The sequence below is a fragment of the Pipistrellus kuhlii genome, unplaced genomic scaffold (assembly GCF_014108245.1).
Source record: "Pipistrellus kuhlii isolate mPipKuh1 unplaced genomic scaffold, mPipKuh1.p scaffold_m20_p_2, whole genome shotgun sequence".
NCBI lineage: Eukaryota > Metazoa > Chordata > Mammalia > Chiroptera > Vespertilionidae > Pipistrellus > Pipistrellus kuhlii.
Window position 1 is genome coordinate 181,387,027 of NW_023425515.1, and position 15,043 is coordinate 181,402,069.

Genomic DNA, 15,043 nt, shown 5'->3' on the forward strand with positions numbered 1-15,043 from the left:
TGTTTCTCTCTCATCGATGTTTCTAACTCTATCAATCTCCCTTCCTCTTTGTAAAAAAATCAATTTTTTTTTTTTAAAAAAAGAGAGAATGATTTTAAACTATGGCTCTCCCTCTTGAGCTGGGAGGGTGGGCTATCTCTGGGTATCAGACCAAGAAACACAGATCAACTAAGGCCTCAGAACTGCCCCACGTCCTCGTACAGAAAGTAAATGGAGCTCTGGCTCTGTGGCTGCTGCACCAGGGGCTCTGAGTGATTCAAACTGGCCGTCCAGTTGGCCATGGGCCGAGCCTTTGACACCCTCCCTCACTAGTCTTAGTTTTTCACCCAAGCAATGAAATAGCCTCAGGGCTATTTCCCTTGCTCTCTCTATGTTAACTCCTGGGGTTTCCATTTCTACTTCCTTACAATGCTTTCCCTAATTTTCCCATTTAAACCAGACCCTATCTCCTCAACTCATAGATTCTCAACACACTCTAAACTTTCCTTTCTGTCACTTTACATTTTGTAATAATGATCCTATACAATAAAAACCTAGTATGTTAAGTGTCCAGTCATCCATTCAACCAATCAAAGCATAATATGCTAATAATATGCTAAGGCTGCTCAACTGCTCTATGATGTGCACTGACCATCAGAGGGCAGACAGTTGACCAGTCAACCAGTCGCTATGACACACACTGACCACCAGGGGGCAAACACTCTGACAGGTAGTTTAGCTTGTTGCTGAGGTCCAGCCTTTCGATGGGGACTGAGCAAGATGAGCCAGACACGCCCTGGAGCCCTCCTGCAGTCCCTTCCCCACTGGCCAACCTCCTGCATCCCTCCCGAGCCCCATGCACTGGTGGGGTTCCTTGGTCTGGTCTGCATCCTCTCACATCCGGGAACCCTCAGGGAATGTTGGAGAGTCAGTTTCAGCTGAATCTTGCAGGTCAAGCCAAGGGACCCTGCTGGTGCATAAATTCGTGCACTGGGCCTCTAATAATAATTATATTAGCTAACACATATGTGCCAGACACTGTTCTAAGTACTTCCACATACAGACTCATTTATTTATCCCAACAACTCTATCAGGCAGAAATTATCATCAGTATCATCCATTTTATAGATGAGGAAACAAGCATATAGAGGTTGAGTTACAAACAGAGCCAGGATTAAAATCTACGCAGTCTGGCTCAAGTCTGCACTCCTGCCTACACACTCTTCCACCTCTCCTGTAACTATTCACTAGGTGATGGCTTGTGTTCATCATCTCTCCATTGGGCCATGAGCTCCAGGAGGGCAAGGACTACCTACTTTTTCTCTCTCATCACGGTATCCCTAGTGCCAGCCCAGTACAAAGCTGAGGCGCTGCAAGTTATGCATCCTGCCCAGTTATTAACAGGTAGAGGAGGATGTCAACCCAGGATCCTTCGTTCCAAAGCCCATGCGATTTCCATCATTTTTTGGAGCTCTCTGGTCCGCTAGAGGAAGAACAGTTAGGAGCAGCACTTCAGAAACTTAAATGCTTAGAAAGGAAGGATGATGCATTTGAGTCACACTCATTCTGAGTCCTGCAGAAGATGGTAACATATTTAAAATGTAGCTGCCCATGATGGCATAGTTTTTTGTTGTTGTTTTTTTTAATATATTTTATTGATTTTGTACAGAGAGGAAGGGAGAGAGATAGTTAGAAACATCGATGAGAGAGAGTCATCGATCAGCTGCCTCTTGCACATCCCCTACTGGAGATATGCCCGCAATCAAGGTACAAGCCCTTGACCGGAATCGAATCCGGGACCTTTCAGTCCCCAAGCCGAAGCTCTATCCATTGAGCCAAGCCGGTTTCGGCGCATAGTTTTTAAAAGGATGCAGCAGAGATGAAAGTCATTTTGAAACCAGGATGAATCAATGATATAGATAGGAAGGAGAAAAACAACACAAGGGTTTGATTTGAATTACAAAGTTGGGTTCTTATTAGAATATTCTGAGCGTGACAGTGAGGGAAGCAGTGGGAAAGGCGGTAGCAAAGAGCCATAGAATGAACCTGCTCCCTGGGACTTCCTGCGTCTCCTCAGCTTTAAGCATCACAGCCCTCCTTCCCTTTGAACAATTAGCCTCAGGTGAATAAAATTACCTACAGCGTCTGATACATGAGCCACTGGACCTTTTTTTTTTCCTACACAAATTTAAATATGATTTCTTTAATCAGTAATATGCAAACATTCCCAGAGCTTTTGAAAAAGACATTTCTCTCTGCTGCTTTGTTGCTTTAGAAGAATTCCTGGACTGACAAGCCAAGCTCCCCTCAGCTACTCGGATACCAGGTGTTGCTTCACTGCAGGGGGAAATCTCTTCCACGTTTGCAAATCGGAGTAAACGGATGCTACAGAGAGAGGTGGCCCCTTCTCAGGGAGCTGGGCCAAGCAGGCAAAAGGCCAGTGTATGTCCAGTTCAGCTTTATAGCAGGATCCCAGAACCCTTCTTTTTAAATGCTTTCCCTGAGTCTATAAGCCCAATTCTCAACTCCCTTCTCTTTTTGCTCACAACCTGGACCATTCCAAGCCCCTCTTACGCTTCACTAATTTCTCGTAACTTCTCTATCCCACCCCACACCCACAGGGGTTTTGGTCTTTTCTGGAGGTTAGGCTCCAAACTCCCAATGACTGATGAACTCTTACCTGGGTGTCCAGGAAGTAACTCCAAACGGAAACATCCCAAACCAAACTCTCTCTCTTCATTCCTCACACCTTCCTGTTCTTCGTTCTCGGTCCTGGCACCCTTATCCTTCCCTCCCGTCCGGACATCCTGCTCCCCACTCACCACTCTTAGCTAGGACAGTGGGAGCCTCCTAAATGGCCTCCCTGCCTCCACTGTCTTTCAAATCCATCTTTCACACGGCTGTCGGAAAGGGATTTCCAAAACAACAGCCAGAACCTCTCACCCCTTCCTCCTGAACACCAAGGAGATAAGTGCTCCAGGATGGCTTCATCCATGGTCCTCCGGGTCTCCCACTCTCCTCCAGGTCCCCCAACTGGGGTCACTGGTCTGCTCACCTGGACATTCCCCACACTTTCTTTCCTCACTTACACTATTTCCTCCGGTAACAATGTTCTTCCCGGCCATTCTCTGCTCTCAGAATTCATCCTTCAAAGCTGAGTCCCCTCCCTCGTGAAGCCACCGGTATCTCCTCCCCTTTCAAGCCCTCTCTCTGCCTCTTTCTGAGGGCAGGAGGCCCTGCCTTGCCCCGTGGCTTGCCCTCTCACAGGACCCACAGGGTCCAGAGCACTAAGGCATGACTTGCCTTCTTCACACTCATTCCCTCATGGACATGAAAGGGTCTTCCAGAAACAACATGGCAAGCGCAATTACAACAGATTAAATGTAGAAAGAGATGGGAATGGAGCTATCTTTTATTAAGCCAGAAACTGGAGATTTGTTAAATGTAAAACAATGTCACTTTTCTCATTAAAATTTTTTGAAAATAGTTATTTTTCATAAAAATGTTATTTACGTTAGCAAGTAATATGTTTATGTTATTTTAAAATAAATTATGAAATACATGTCTGAACTTTTCATTTCTAATAGATAAATGTTGATAGAGATAATCCAGTTTTTATAAAAACATCTTTGGGGTCCTCAATGATTTTAAGAGTGTAAAGAGGTCCCTAAGACCAAAATGTTTGTTACTGTCTGGTCCCTCAGGGATTCTCACAGGGCCTGGCACACAGTAGGTCTCAATAAATACCTGCTGAGTGAACAGCCAGTTCTGCAGACTCACCACTTCGACTGTAACCTTCTCTCCAGCCAAGCACAGCCAGCTGCAGCTCTGAACACACCAGGCCCTCCTAGCTTCCCTGGGCTCGCACGCAAGCTGCTGCTTCTGTTATATGCCTCTCTAGTCCTCACTCCTCTCTACTGCTTCTTCATGGCGCCAACCTCTCCTCATCATTCAAGACCCAGCTCAGACATCAGCTTCCCTGAGCCCTCCGACTCCCCAGACTGGCTTGTCCCTGCCTCTCCCTGTTCCCACAGACCCTGTCAGAACTGCTGCACCAGCACCCCGAGTGACTGCAGTTCTCTAATTCGTAAAACGGTATGCCGGGCACTTACACCATTAAGGAGAAAACTGAAGTGCTCTGCGCCCTGTGCCTTCCCAGCCACACCACCTCCCCCGGGGCCCGCTGCCCTCCTACCTTGGGCAATCTCGAGCTGCCGCTTGGCGTCCCCCAGCGCGGAGAACAGGTCGAGCTTGATCCTCGTCTCTGCGCTCAGGCTGTTCTCCAGGTGCTGTGTTTTATCCTGCATGGCTGAGAGCGCTGACATGAGCACCTCCGTGTCCTTCTCGTTTTCCTTGTACTTCCGAAGCTCCTGTCAATATCATCAAAGGAGCAATGTTACAAGGTAATTTTGGCATCGAGGTCTACAAATTAGCCTGGAATCACAAAGTCCTGCTATTATTGACCTGGCCCCGAGAACACAGAATGCTAGCATTCTACGGGTTTAGGCCTCACCACGTAGAGGGCAGGATGTAATTGTATGGTAATGTGAACATACAAAAACAGGTTAGATAAATTTGACTATGTTGGATTTTTCTGTCTCCAAATAAGACACTGACTCATAAGCTTCATTCAGAACCAAAAAGAACGTTTTCCTGCCTGCCAGTTGCAAATGTTGCTGTAATACTGTAATCAAACTTGCCAAAAATTCTCTCCATTTGCACTAACAATTGTAAAAATGTTAATTATTTTAATAGGGCACAATGCAGAATAAGTCCACTTAAAACATCTGGTAATGTAACCATAAATATATGCGTAGAAATACTTTAATTGCTTCATTTTAAAAGAGATATACACACTTCTTATAGAGAATTTTAAAATATATTCAAGTTCAAAGAAGAAAACGAAAATCACCCAAAATCCCAACATTGTGAAAATTTGATACATATTATTTTAGTCTTTTAAGCGCATGTGTATTTTTAACATAAATGAGATAACTGTATATGTTCAGTTTTGTAGAATTAAAAAAACTTATATAATCTCAAATGTTCTTAGAAAATGTAATTTTAAAAAAATATATATATATATTATTGATATTTTACAGAGAGGAAGGGAGAGAGATAGCTAGAAACATCGATGAGAGAGAAACATCGACTAGCTGCCTCTTGCACACCCCCTACCGGGGATGTGCCCGCAACCAATGTACATGACCTTGACCAAAATCAAACCTGGGACCTTTCAGTCCGCAGATGAACGCTCTACCGCTGAGCCAAACCAGTTTCAGATGAAAATGTAATTCTTAATGGCTGCATAATACTCCCACATATATATGTACCATAATTTATTAAATGAATCCCCTATTGTTAAGATTGTTTCCTTTTTTTTTTTTGCATTTATATTACCACCATGATGAACATCTCTGTATGTATATCATCAATAAGATTTTAAAAAGTATTTACCTTAGGTGGAAATTCTAACAAGGGAAATACTTAAAAAGTAGATGACCTTTCCAGAAAGTTACACCCTCCAGCAATGTTTGAGGCCTGTTTCATTGTAGGCTCACTCAGGTTGACATTATCATTTAAAAATTCTTTGCTAATTTCACAGGAGACAAAAGATACTCAATCTTAATCTATGTCTTGTGATTAATAAGGATATAGTAATATGTTCTTATCAGCCATTTCTATTTCTGTTGTGAATTAACTGTTGGCATCCTTTGCCTATTTTTCTGTATATTTGAGATTAGCACTTTTTATGAATAATTTATATATTGAGTATTAATTTCTTATTTATATTTGTTGCAATATCTATACTCCCCCAGTTGATTATTCTCATTTATATTTTGTATTTTTTTTTGCTTTGTGATTTCTTCCATTATATTTTTTACTGCAATGTAATTTTTAACTTATTTAATTTTGGGATGACTGACATTGGTTAATAAGATTATATAAGTTCCAATATTATAACACATCTATATATTGCATTATGTATTCATCACCCAAAGTTTAGTCTCCTTCCTTTACCTTTTCCATTATTTTTGTTTAGAAAGTCTTCCCATTTCAAGATTAAAGAAATTCTACTATATTTTCACCTAGCTTAAAATAAAATGTCTTTTTATTTCTGCATTTAACTCTTTATCTGGAATTTCTTTTTGTGTAGGATGGAAATGGCCTTCTAATTTTAGTGTTTTTTCCTCACCATTCCCATCCATTTCTGATGCCACCTTTACCGCACACTTTAAGTATTGTCTCTAGGTCTTCTATTTTACTCCACTGACATGCTAGTAATTTCTTACCAGTTCCACCAGAGTCATATTACAGTAACTTCATGATATATGACATTCATTTTAAATGTTCCCTTGAAGTGCCAATGCCAAATATTTGGCCATGGTACACATGGCTCCCAAAACTGGCTACGCTCACAGCACTGGCAGCTTTCCTCGCAATGTTCTGCACAGAACTGCATTCTGGAAAAGCTCAGAGCAACCTAGAATGGTCGATTCCCTGAGGACATGGTTAGGGCTGATAAGAGCTGTACAAATCCCAAAGGATACTTAATCTGGCCTATAACCTAAAAAAAATAAAATGAATCTATAGTAATTCAAATTCTGGTATAAAACATGTCAAAAGACCATCAACATTTCTGGCTTGCATTAGAATCTGACTAAATTAAATATGACATCAATGAGCTGGACAAGATTAGAGCTTCCTCTTGTCATAGAGATTTTCGGATGCAATGGGATTCGCCTGTATCAAAAAGCACCATCTCCACATTATGTCATAGGTCACCAATCAACATATAAGAGGAATTCAAGTACGAGAAAGCCTTTGGTTCTCCCATTACCTGAACTTTCAGTTCTAGCTCTCTGATCTGGTCTTCTTTCACCTTCATGTCCATTGTGAGCTTCTTGCCCTCTGCCTCCAATTCTCTGATCCGATTCCGTAAGGTCTCGGTGCACTCTCCCCTTTTGGAAAAGAAGAGAAGAAAATAAGGGGACTTAAAAGACTATTGGTTTACTTATATTGCAGGATTGGTATTTCTCTATACTCCGAAGTCAGTCAAGTATTGACTGTCTGGTATTCTCTCTATTCTTTGATAATTTCAACTCTTTAAAAATAATTATCATTAACCGGATATCTAATATGAGCCAGGCACCAAGCTAGGTACTTGACCCACACTACCTTCTTTATGGGGATAGGGTATATTATAGACTTTTATACCGGTAAGTAAGGTATAATAATAGTTCATGGTCACCTAGCTTGTAGGTCACAGAACTGGAGTAAAAATGGAGGTTTCCAACAAGCTTCCCACCCAACCATATGACTTGAGATAATGCACACAAACTGAGCAAGGCAGAGCCAGACAAGCCCAGCAGGGGGCAGTGAACCAGAATGTTTTTTCACTTTTGAGGGACTATGACTTGACATTTTCACCTTTCTTTAATCATGATTGCCACAGGCCTGGAGTAAACAGAAGGAAACAGCATTAGGTGGCTTCTCACGGCTACAATAAGGATAAACTACAAAAGATGATGGCAAGATTGCAGAAACAGCCTGATGGGGAAAATAGGTGTCTTGCCTACATAAAAATATAGATCCAGTGAGAGACTCAAAGGCTTGAGATTTTGTTAAGAACAGAAACGACCTCTACACAAGTGATGGCAAATAAGGGTCATCTAAGGTTAAGATCAAAACAAAACAAGTAAGCTAAACTGGAAACAAAAGGGAATTAAGGTAGGAAAAGAAAACCAACTTACTGATTCTCAGGTATAAGAGGCACTACACAACATGGTTAAAGAATTATCATATACTTCTCAGTGAACTTTTGGGGGGGAAATGGGAGGGGTGTAGGTGGTAGATGAATTAAGGACAGCACAGGCCACACTAGATTATTATTCAGAAAAATCTCCTGCAAGTGCAAGTGCTTCAGAAATGCTTGCACATCTTCAAACAATGAACAAACCAAAAACTCCACTTTAGATTAGGTTAGGATTAGGCAGACTAATAAAGGGTCTGTGTGTCTGTATAGATGCTGCTCAGCCAAGTGAGCTCAGCTACCTGCAGTACAGAGTCTGCTGGGGTGAGGCAGGATAACACAGGAGAAAGAGTCCTCTCCTTCTGTTATTTCCTAAAAGGTAAGCTGAGGATTGATCAATCATTCTTTAAATGCCAGAACCCAAAAAAAGGCTATTACACACCAAATTAAAAAAAGCAAAACTCAAGAAAGAATGCCAGAGTTATACCACATAGATACAAATGACAATAGAAACTTAAAATGAAATAATGATTTACCCTCAATCTGCATCTGTAAACCCGTAACTGACTTCTAAATGCAAGTGACTTCACTAGTCAAAAAAACAAAGGGAAAAAAGTGAAGTAGAAGCCAAAAACAAAGAGGCTCTTAACTATTTTCTCTCCTTGCTTATATTCAGATAGCAGTTACATATCAAGTTTGGAATATTTGCATACTTTTCAATGGTATAAGAAAGTGGTCCCTAATTTACATCGCTCCACAAGTTCAATGACATCTAAGAGTGATCTATGTTTCCTTTCCCCCCATCCTTTCCAGCACATTTGACAATTTGCTGATATCCAAGACATGAGAGTTAGTACACAGTACTTGGGAACCAAGATTTTACCTCTCTTCCATCTATATACATAAAAGACTATATGCTAAGTGTCCGACCGTCTGACTGGTCGCTATGCTTTGCACTGACCACCAGGGTGACAGACACTCAGCGTAGGAGCTGTCATGATGTGCGCTGGCCATTGACAGAGAAACAGCTCCGTGGACTTGGTGCCCACAAAGCAACACTTGGCTTCCCCCAAGTGAGAGACAGGCCCCACCACCAACCTGGAGCAACACCCCGCCAAATCGCAGCTGACACGGCCAAGACCCCATGGCACAAAATGCGGTCCACAGCCAAGCCCAGCCTGGAAACAGTTGCCATGGGCACTGGGTAATGATGTCACATAGTAATGCCCACTTCATCTCCCTAGCAACTAGCTTCCTTAGAGTTTCTTCAGCCCAGGCACACAACTTGCTTTATAGCCCGGTGGAAACATTTCACACTTTAAACCAAATATCTGTGAAGCGTTTTCCCATGCTTCATCTCAGTTGATCCTCACATAAGTCCTGGAGTAGGTAGATAGGAGACTTGGTGGAATCCTATTTTCTTTTCATTAGAAAATGGATTTTTAGAAAGCTTAGCCGAAACTGGTTTGGCTCAGTGGTAGAGCGTCGGTCTGCGGACTGAAAGGTACCAGGTTCGATTCCAGTCAAGGGCATGTACCTTGGTTGCGGGCACATCCCCGGTAGGGGGTGTGCAAGAGGCAGCTGGTCGATGTTTCTCTCTCATCGATGTTTCTAGCTCTCTATCTCTCTCCCTTCCTCTCTGTAAAAAAATCAATAAAATGTATTTAAAATTAAAAAAAAAGAAGAAGAAAGCTTAGAAACTTGACCCAACTGAAAAGAAGAAATGGTGGACGTTGAAAATGACTTCATGTTTTCTCACTGCACAGAATACAGTCAAACACTGCTACAGTTAAATATTTTACCCTTTGTTTTCCCTGCATGATATACAATAATAATCTGCTTCATGTTGATATTTACTGCTATGTTGCTAACAATTACCTGAAAGAGAAGTTGGAGTGCTTCACTGAGCTGGAAAAAGTTTAGTTAAATCAGAAAGTAAGTCTAATTAAGCAAGTTTATCTATATATAAGCTCTCACTGGTGCCAATCACACTCGTGTGTTTCCATCTGTCACTGTCAATCATGAATTTGGTTGACACTTGTCATAGAGAAAGGGCGAATAGCAGTATTAAAATATTTCTACTAATGAATTTCCATTCAATGTGCACGAATTTGTGCACTGGGCCAAACCATCCAGAACTAGGAGCCCTTTTATGAGCAGCTCTTTGCCTCCCAGGTATGGGAGGCATATGGTGATATCCTCCCCCCACTTTATGGAGATCACTGAGGATGAAGTTGCTATAAGAGAATGCAAACTTGCACAGATGTAGTTTAAGCCAGCTAATAAAACCATAATTAAAAGCAATCCATTCATGCATGACTATTGTATTTCTAATCCTGCCCGAGGCATCAAATTCCCATGGCTGTCTCAGTACCAGGAAAGCCAACCACAGATTAAGCATTCAGGTGATCCGGACATACCTAGACGCAGCAGCGAATGCAACAGCCCGGGCAGCAGTAGCTTCTTCTAACTTCTTCCTCTTTTTCTCTTCCATTAACTGCTTTTCTACAAAGCTTCGGGCTTCTTGCTCAGCTTTTAGCTTTTTTTCCAACTGGCTGATATTCTGCTTGTCTTTTTGCTTCACTTGCACAGCATTATGTAACCTAAATGGAAATGATTATCACACAGAGTTTTACCATTACAATACCCACTATGAATCTTGGAAATACATGGTTCCTCTTTGTCATTTTAAGGCCAAAGTAAAAAAAGAGGTTTGAACAGCAAACATAAATGTCAACTCCCAGAGTGCCCAGATAGAACACACTGTCATAATTATTTAACAATTTCTAAATCCCAATAAGCAAGCTGCCATACAAGATACAGACCTAGCTTCTGCTCTATCTACAGAAGATCATTCAGAGAATAGGGTAAAACAAGTTTCTATCAGAGGGAAATATAACAGCTAAACTAATTCAAGTGCCCCAAGGCACATCGGAAGAACTTCAGTCTGACCAAGGCACAGCTGATGGAACCAGCCCCAATGAAACCGAGGTAAAGGGTGAGTGGGGAATGTCTTTCTTCGCCTGAATATAATAATTATGGTGCTGACTTTCCTTTCCAGCTGTGTGACGGTTTTTCTAGATTATCCCAAACTAGATCTTGTAGGGTCATAGGATGCTTCATTTCAGATGGAAATTTCAGCCATATTCCCTTCCCTGCCTACAACCACCCCCAGCTTAACATAACAATATAAGGTCAGTTTATCTAAATATATCAATAAGGGTGAGATGTTCTCTATGTATCAATGCTATAGCCACCACATATGTGGGTCAAAAACAGTGGAGAGGTTATTTGCCTATAATGCTTGAACTTTTGAGTTACATTCCTTAAAAATGTTGAAGAACTACTCTTTCGATGGGGCAAGTCCAGAAAATCCAAAGCCTACTGCAGACACACAGTGTGAAGAAATAAAATAAAAAATAAAAAAAAAGACCCATATTGACAGAAGAGCTGGCTTTTTGCCTGCCTCTTCAAGTAAAATTAAAGTTCAATGTAATTTAGTTTTGGAAATTAAAAGTAAATAGAGTTCAATGTCTGGAACCTTTCACTCAAAGGAGCAAGAGCTTCGAATTGTGGCAGAAATACTTGTCAACTTTCCGTATATTATCATAAAAGCTTGATAACTATTTTAAATTAAAAGAAGTCATTAAATGAGAGAAGACAAAATAGCAATATTAATAAGCTTTTGTTGAAATGAAATAGGTTCTTACAGATTTTATAACATGTTGGATATCTGGTATTAAATTAAACATTTTATACATTTATTTGAAAACCTCTCTGCTCGGTCCCTTTGCCATATGAACCTTGTGCTCCAATCCCTGGAAACAAGAGCAGTGAGGCCACGTGGCTCATAGAAGGCCCGATGGGCGCACGTACTTGTTCTGCAGCAGCTCATTCTCCTGCCGGAGCTGGCCCATTTCTGAGCGGATCCCTCGCTCGGTGCTAGAGAGGGAGCTGATCTGACTGCGGAGCTCTTGTTCCACTTGTCTGCTGGCCTGCAGGTCAGCCTTTAATTTTTTAATGTCTTGTTCCAGCCTAGGAGAAGAAACACAGCATTTTCATCACAGAGAGGGCACCCACGGGGCTCTGTGGAGACCCTGGCTAAAGCCCCAGACAGCTGGGTGAATGGCAGAGGACGCCTCTGGCAGTTCCTGCCATCACCATAACTCCTATCTGCAAGTGGCTCTTTATTGAAAGCTTCTGCTCGGGTCCACACCTCTTCCCACCAGAAGGTAACCTCTGATATCCCCAAATGTTTGTGAACACTGACAGGTAAAGATGGTGCTTGTGAGCATCTAAGCTGCTAACAGAGGAGGAGGGAAAGGCAAAGAGAGGGTGGCTGAAGGGTAAGGTCCCCTCCCTAATGGTGAATTGCCCATGCCCTTCAGCATGGAGGTATGTTAGCAACACCCAGCTCAGGACCCACCTGCTTTGAGATATTCAGATAGATCAGAATCTACTGTCTGAGATTCCATCCCAGCACAAGCCTAGAAGAAAACAGTGTCTGAAACAACCTCCTGAAATTTCTAGCATCCTTGCTAAATGATGTTCACACTCTGGTGAGTGTGACAGAAGAGCTCATTAGACTCATGACAAGGAAAGAAAAAAAAGAACAAATTGCATGCTCTAAGAATCATAAGAAAACACCATCTGTGAACTGAAGCCTATATTTTCTCTTCAATTCCTTTCTTCTGTTCCACCTATTTTCTTTACTAAATACAGTATTAGTTTCACGTATTGGGGAACGATTGTATGCAGATGTATGGCTAGAAAAGGTCAACAAAAAGTATAAAATCAAGCCACTTTCTTCTTGAGAGGACTTTACAATTTCACTAGGGGCCAATAAATACTTAAAACTGTTAAACACCACAAGTAAGGCCATGATTACATACATGCTAGAAGGAATAATAACTAATATTTAATGAGAACTTATGTACCAGGCATTGTCCTATGGATTTTAATACAATGAACTCATTCATTCTACACAACTTATGGCTAAGTGCAATTATTATTCTCGTTTTTAAAGATTAAGAAATCTAGATTCAGAAAAGCTTCTGGCCAAGGTCACACAGACAGGCTAGCTCCAGAGTCCACTCTTCAGTAGGCTGAATTATAGTTATATCATCCATAGCATGGTATGGGTAGAATGTCACATGGGTTCTGAGGAGAGAAGATGGGAACTGAGTTGGGTCTTAACGGTTGGGCAGGATTTGGAGAAACAAAGGGGAGGAGGGGCATTCTAAATAAGGGAGAAAACATGTCCAGAAGCTCAAAGGCAGAAGCAGCCATAGATTTTTGAGGGGCAGAGACTCTGAAAGGCTTGTCCTCCAGGAACAGAGTGAGAAAGGATAGAATGGGTCTGCTGGATGGAACGTTAGCGAGTGGCACTAGAGGTTAGACCAAGGATGGCTGCCATGTGAGACTCAGAAGACACTTTTCTCTACAAACTTATAGGAAGGCAGAAATCAGTGTGTTCAGACGAGATTTGTGCAATGCCCTAAACAACATACCAACAGAACCAAGGATTTCTGGAAAGCGATGGTGATCTCTCCTTGGGATTGCCAGCTCCACAGACTAAGTCCTGACAGACATGTTTTATTTAGCACTAAATCCCCAGGGCCCACCACAGTTATTAGTACTTACTAAATATATTCCCTGGCCTCTCTTAGCAAACTAAAGAGCAGCCTTATTTACTTAACTACCTTTCGCCAATTGAAACAAAATCTCAAAAACAATAAGGAATATAACATTGATGAAGGCACAGTAGTTAGTCTACCTGCCCAGTGACGGGGAGCACAGACTGGAGACTTTGTGTTCCAGAAGCTCTGTCAGGTCTCCTGACACCGCTGCTCCCCAGGGAAGGGTCACAAGTCAACATCACGCCACACTTTCCCTGTTGCCAGGGTTATTCCAGTTGAATGGCCTCCCGGAACTGCTCTAAACAATTACTGACGGGCATTTATACCATCCCACACCATCCCTCATTTGCCCGAAGTAACCCAAGGGATATTTTCCAAAATAGATAAATGCTGTCAAGTTATCCCCATTAAGAAGTTTGGCTGGAAAACGTGGTAGGTAATTTATCTTTCTTCAGAAGTTGATTTTGCAGTCTGAGGGTTGCATTTTCAGTAGAAAGGGTGAATTTTAAGATGAGAATAGGGATTTAGCATGGTTTAGTAATGGGGTTCTAGACTCAGTTCTGGTGCCAACTCTGTGTCCCTGAGGAAGCATTAACTTTCCAGGCCTCAGTTTCCCCACCTGAAGCTAACGTCTGTAAAGTTCCTCCCAGCTGGCCTAGCATTTCTAGGCCTGACACACTTACTGCTGGCTGCTGATCTGCTTCTTCAGATTAGCAACCTGAGCTGTATCATGGGCAGAGGCACAGGAATCAAGTTCCACACAACCAGCCAACTGGGGGAAACGTGTGCCACACTGGGAATGAAAGAAAAATTAAATCTGCACAGGCTAGATGTCAATAATTTGCACTTATTAACTTTTTTTCATTTTTAATTGATAAAAGCCAATTTTTTTTTTTGCCATGCACTAAGAATAGCAATATTCTGAATGAAATTTTAGAGCTCCTCGAAAAATGTAAAAACTCAAAGAGTTAATAAAGTTATGAGAGCAAAAAGTGCAGAACACCTAGAATGTAATTTATGGAAACCACAGAACATTAACCAACAAATGTATTTTTAAAAGTAGTACTATGAAAAATTTGTCAAAGACATAGCAGCACAAAACAAAAAAATATATAAAATGATGTGGTTATGAAGGTATGTTGAAAACTTATAAGTTGTAACTTAAGATTTGTGTACTTTTGTGGATGTGTGTTAAAATTCAATAAAAGGTTTATTTTAAAAAATAAAATAATTTCACAAGATACAGAACATTTAAAAATGCTTCAGGATTTTCATAACTGCTACCATCAATTTTGTAAAACTCTGAATTACTGTTTTCCAAACAGTTGCAGCAAACCTATGAGTTAGCACCAGCATTATCCAGTTTAAGAAACACTGATCTGTCCGGCCAGTGTGGCTCAGTGGTTGAACGTCGACCTGTGAACTAGGAGGTCATAGTTTGATTCCTGATCCTTATTGGGTTTATTTTTCATTATAGAAGTGGTACCCAGTCTATGGTTTTAAAAAGCTGCATACAACAACAGAAAAGTATGAAGAATAAAAATGTAATAACTCATAATCTTCTCATCCAGGCAGAACCACTCACTATTCACATTTGGTTTACTTATTTTCTGTCTTTTTTTCCTGTATCTTTCTTCATACATGTAAATATTTTTAATATTTGGTGACAGAG

The 15,043-nt window shown here is 41.3% G+C and overlaps 1 protein-coding gene across 2 annotated transcripts in view; it reads right to left on the reverse strand.

The window, feature by feature from the left end:
- The window catches only part of MACO1 (macoilin 1), a 58,132-nt gene that overhangs the window by 2,453 nt on the left and 40,636 nt on the right, over positions 1 to 15,043 (reverse strand). For both annotated transcript variants that reach the window (XM_045585013.1, XM_036444500.2), the window contains 4 exons: positions 11,609 to 11,767; positions 10,153 to 10,335; positions 6,821 to 6,941; positions 4,175 to 4,349 (listed from right to left, as the gene is read on the reverse strand). In XM_045585013.1, the coding sequence (XP_045440969.1) occupies positions 4,175 to 4,349; positions 6,821 to 6,941; positions 10,153 to 10,335; positions 11,609 to 11,767 (638 nt within the window). The remainder of the gene's footprint in view (positions 1 to 4,174; positions 4,350 to 6,820; positions 6,942 to 10,152; positions 10,336 to 11,608; positions 11,768 to 15,043) is intronic.